This window comes from Chenopodium quinoa, unplaced genomic scaffold (genome assembly GCF_001683475.1).
Source record: "Chenopodium quinoa cultivar QQ74 unplaced genomic scaffold, ASM168347v1, whole genome shotgun sequence".
NCBI lineage: Eukaryota > Viridiplantae > Streptophyta > Magnoliopsida > Caryophyllales > Amaranthaceae > Chenopodium > Chenopodium quinoa.
In genome coordinates, this window is record NW_018743444.1 from 1,615,168 (window position 1) to 1,620,695 (window position 5,528).

Sequence of the window (5,528 nt, forward strand, 5' to 3'; positions counted from 1 at the left end):
CGAAAAAAAAAACTTAAGTAAATCACTAGAATGAGCAAACATAAGTCTAATACTTAAAACTGACACAAAACAATATAATATTAATTATTCCCCAATGGGGCAGTGAAGAAATCAGCAACTTCTAAATGAGTTGTATTGCCAAAATAAAAATTATTCCCTTCCGGGGAAGTAAGGAAATTAGCAACATCGAAATGATTTGCATTGCCAAAATCAAAATCACCTTCACCATCTTAAAGAACAAGGTTTGCCTCAACTTTCTTTCCTTTCTTCAAGGATTCTTGGTAAAGTTCAATAAGATGTTTTGGAGTTCTACAAACCCGAGACCAATGACCTTTTCCTCCACACCGGTAACATATATTGTTATCACTTTTCTCTTTTTCATCCCTACGTTCCCACTTCTGGTGGGAATGTGAGTTTGTGAAATGACCTCCACGACCTCTACCATATCCATGTCCACGACCCCGGCCGCGCCATTGGCCACGACCATGACCTCTACCTCGACCACTACTGCTGGAATGGTCTTTGTTTTTAGTTTCTTTCCCGTTATGGGTTGTCACATTCGCTTCAGGGAATGGAGTAGAGCCAGTAGGACGTGATTCATGATTTTTCATTAATAGCTCGTTATTTTGCTCAGCCACAAGAAGACAAGATATTAATTCAGAATATTTTTTAAAACCTTTTTCTCTATATTGTGTCTGCAAGACAATATTATTAGCATGGAAAGTGGAGTATGTCTTTTCAAGCAGTTCTGCATCAGTAATATTTTCTCCACATAAATTGAGAAGTTATTTTAAACATAGCTGAGTTATATTCACTAACATATTTAAAATCTTGCAATCTCAAATTCAACCATTCATAACGAGTTCTAGGGAGTATCACTGTTTTTTGGTGGTCATACCTTTCCTTTAGATTACTCCAAAGGATTTGTAGGTCTTTCGTAGTTAAATATTCAGTTTTGAGCCCTTCATGGAGGTGATGGCGAAGAAAAATCATGGCTTTAGCCTTATCTTGAGGCGTTGCCTTATTAGCCTCTTTTATTGTTTCACCAAGCTCTTTAGCGTCTAGGTGTATTTCAACATCTAATTCCCATGATAAATAATCCTTTCCGGTAATATCAAGGGCCACAAATTCGAGCTTGACAAGGTTCGACATTTTTCACTATACAAAATAATATTAAAAGATAAGTATACATAAATAGTATCCAAAATATGTACTAAACGTTATAATCATGCATAAATAAACCTGATACAAGTCACGCATAAATAAGAACGAAATAGAAGATGAGAACGTTAGCATGGAGAAAAATAAAAATGGAACCTTAAATTATATATCATGGTCTGTATTCGTTATATATGTTGATATTCCAATAAATAAGCATGCAAAACTAGATAAATGTTAAATTATAATTGTTATGGGCTGCGATCATACATACATGATAAAAATAATATGGGATTCTAGATAAATGTTTGGTAATCCTACTCAGTTGACTAGCAATGGTGCTGATAACGTGTTAAATATAGAAGAGAAAATACAGAGAGATGAGGGAAGATTGTTACGTTATAATTTATATTGCATCTAGTACAGGATATATATAATGTACATTACCTAGGGTTCCATCAATGGATAAGACCAAATACCCAACTCTAAAATATTCTAGATTGTACATGGGATAATAGTCATCCATATTTAGATATTATCATAACATATTTTAGATTTTATAGATTCAGTTTTCATTTATTTTAGTTTTCATTTTATTTTATTTTATTTTCATTTTTCATTTTCATTTTCATTTCATTTTCTTTCCTTTATTTTCTTTTCATTTTATAATATTTTCTTTCTTTTATTCTTTTCATTTTCATTTTATTTCTCTTAGTTTTGTTTATTAATTTTGAGTTTATTTTACTTCATTTTATCGTTGATTTCATTTGTATTTTGTAGGTGAATATCCTAAGTTCAACTCCTTGCGCTTGCATAGCCGCGCTCTCAAACCGGGTAGTGTTGAACCCACAATCGTGTTTAGGGACTGCCTACTTTTGTGTTCATCAAGAGCGTGTTGTGAGGGTGATGCTCGCGCCCACCGGCTACTCAACCTCAAGCAATTTCCCTAGCTTCCCCAATTCACGAACAACAACAACACTTCCCCTGCTCCCCCTAAACACCCAACCTGCCACCAATTTCACACCACCACCATTCGTACCACCTTTCCCCTGAATTCCGGCAGCCGCAACTAACTCCTTCCATCCCACAACAACCAAACAGCAGCAACAGCCAATACACCAACCACCACCACGCAAACACCAACAATAGCAACAACTCCACAACCGTAATTAACACCAGTCAGCCACCATCACTTACCTCCAATCTCCACCACTCACACACCTCCAATTGCCGCAACCACCAGCCACCAGTCAGCTCCCCTGCTACCCGCAACCAGCAGCACTGTCCACTCATCTTCTTTCCCGCATCCACCACGCAACACCAACAGCAATTAACCAACAGTCGCAGCTCCTCCTCTTTCACCACCGCTGCTGCAGCCACCCTCATTCAACACCTCACGCAAGTAAGCGCTTCAATCCGAACCTCAATCAACGCGGCCGCGCTCGCAATCTTCGCGGCCGCACGTTTGTGGGTTTAAAGGAGGTGCGTGGCAGGGGATTCAAGTTTCGGCCGTTGATTTTATTGAAGCTTGATGATCGAACTTGCTTCAAATTGATGTGCGAAACAGGGGATAAATTCCCTTCCTCAGAGAGCAGCCAAAACCGTTTCTTTCTTTTATTTCCCTTTTATTTTTAATTTTCCTTTTTACTTTCTTTTTCTTTTCTTTTTTTATTTTGTTTTCATTTCCTTTTCTTTCATTTTTATTTTGTTTTCTTTTCTCTTTTATTTTCTTTTATCTTTGTAATTATAAATACCCATTTTTGGGTGAGAAATTAGAATTAGATTATAATTCATTTTTCTTAGTTTAGTTGAGAGCTGCTCTCTCTAGTTTTAGGGTTAGTTTAGGAGTATATTTTAGAGAGAGAAAGTGAGGAATTTCAATGGTGATTGAGAGATTGAAGATTCAATGGTGACAATTGTGTTGAAGATCTTCTCTATTATCAATGAGCATTCTTAACTCTATCTCATTTTATTGCTTTGTTTAATATTTAAGTTTGTTTGATTTGATTTTGATGTTTGATTGTTGATTAGTGTAATTGTTCTCTATATTTTGATGATTCTTGATTTCTTTAGTTGTTTGTGACTAGATGATGATGTTAGTGTAGTTGTTTGCTAGTGTAGGTGTCGCTCGAAGTGCGCCTACGTTAAAGCATGTGTGAATATGCTTGACACTCTTAGGAAGTGGGAATTGACATATACGATTAGGGACAAGGAAAGTAGGGAGCCGCCAACAAGTTTTTAAGTAACTTGTAAACCGTTCACGGATCATAAAAGGCAACCACGATAAAGGGACAACGATAGACAACAACGATTGACCCGTGAAGGTTACACCCCATTCATAATCCATGAGATTACTAACTCCATATGGTTCGGAACCACGAAAGGAGGATCGGGGATGATGGTACAAAGTGAGTCATGGAGTCACATTCGCCCGTATTGGCCTGTACTCGATTCTTATAGTGAAAAATGATTCCTGCGATCACAAAGGCATACAAACAAAATATTCAATTTGCTCCAAACTATTATTAAGCTAAATTGGTTTAATATTAATGCAACACATAATTCTAAAATATCGTGATCACTTGAATTAAATAACAAGATTAAAAGGAACCTAAATTGGTTGTCCAAATTATCTTATTAGGCGTGATTTTCAATTACATATTCCCTTTAAAGATGCAATATGGTGATCAATAAAAAAATATAATAGAATAAACATTAATATTGGAAGCAATTCAACAATAATAATGTTAGCAAAATCAAATAATAAAAATAACAACCCTAATCATGATACTAGCAATATTAAAAATAAAATAAGAGTAATTAAATTAATTAATTACTCACATTCTGCGCATTCCTTTAAATTGCTACATCATGAATAAACTGTTAGTAACTTCAATAAAAATATAAATCAAATAGAAATTAAATTAAAGTAGAGTTGATTTGGTCCAAACCCTCAGTCAATTATACCTTTCACGCCTTGGTTTAAGTATAGAACTTTGGGTAAAGTATGGACTCCTTGGAGTGCTTAGGGGAAGTACTATTATGGAAGAATAGGGAGGCTAGTGTTTAGGCTAAAGAGGGAGAAGATAATTATTTTTGAAATTTTTTCTGTGGAGGCGGATGCACCAAGCATGGTGCATTCAGTTTTCTTTAAAAAAAAGGCGGAATGAACATTTAGTTGTTCAGTAAAGAACATATACTTGTTTTATAAAGAACATATAGCTATTTTATAAAGAACATCTAGTTTTATATGTTTTTTTGTAAATCTAAAGAACATTTGTAATATTAGTAAAGAACATGATAATATTAAAGAACATTATTCAAATAGTAAATGTACATTTGGTATAAATGACCATGTATGCATATAAAAAGTACATTTTATTGTATTATAATGTACATTGTAATATATTCTAATGAACATATATCTTATAATGTTGGTTACATGTTTAATGTACATTGTATTATTTGCATCATGTAAGTATATGAAAAAGAACATTTTACTGTATTTTAATGTACATAGTATTATTTGAATCTACAACTTTTTCTAAAATTGTATATTTGCTTGCTTTCTTCTTCAAAAATGGAATAATCGAACGATCTTCTTCAAAAATGGAATTAAAAAAAAACAAATCAAAAAAATAAAACAAAAAATCGATTTGAACTCAAAAATCAAACCAAGCACAAAAAGAAAAAAAAAACAGAAAGTTGCAAAAACTACTTACATTCGAACAATTTCGTCAACCATACTTGAACAATTTCGCACCAACAAGTTCGAAATTCACCAAATTAATATTAGGGTTTCAAGAATTTGAATCGGTTTGGTAGAGAAAACTTATAAAGAGAGAAATATTCTAGAGAAATAAAATTTTAGAGAGAGAGAGAGTATAGTATGAAATGGTAAAAAAAAATTACTATGTTTATCTTTTTTTATCTTTTTCCTTTTTTACAAAACTTAAGGTTAAAACAACTTATGTTCATTAAAATTGAACAAAATGTTCTTTTCTACTACCATGTACCTTATTACACAACGTAATGTACATTCCGCGTTTTTTAGAAATTGAAGGCCTGCGTTTTGTTAACAAAGCAATGTCGTTTTGCGGCGGATGCACAATGCGGATCGTGCATCCGCCTGCACCAACCACCAATTAAATTATTTTATGATCAAACTTGTTGATGATTGAAAAAAGGGTGATATGAACTCTATTTATAGAGAAAAAAGAAGGGTCGAAGAATTAAGATAAGATCCGAATTAAATCGGAATAAAACTCGATAGACAACAGTTTTTGCGGTTTTTGTTTTTATCATATCTTTTGATCCAGAAATCGGAATAAGATGAATAAGATATAGTTGGAAAGATCTTGAAGTCTAAT

The 5,528-nt window shown here is 33.6% G+C and overlaps 1 protein-coding gene across 1 annotated transcript; it reads right to left on the minus strand.

Annotated features, from left to right (window-relative positions):
• Positions 1-230: 230 nt before the first annotated feature.
• On the minus strand, positions 231-1,152 carry LOC110739169. The gene is made up of 2 exons (XM_021919634.1): positions 820-1,152; positions 231-695 (listed from the first exon to the last, which is right to left on the minus strand). Exons 1-2 carry the CDS (start codon positions 1,150-1,152, stop codon positions 231-233), a joined length of 798 nt encoding a protein of 265 aa, XP_021775326.1.
• Between the last annotated feature and the right edge of the window lie 4,376 nt (positions 1,153-5,528).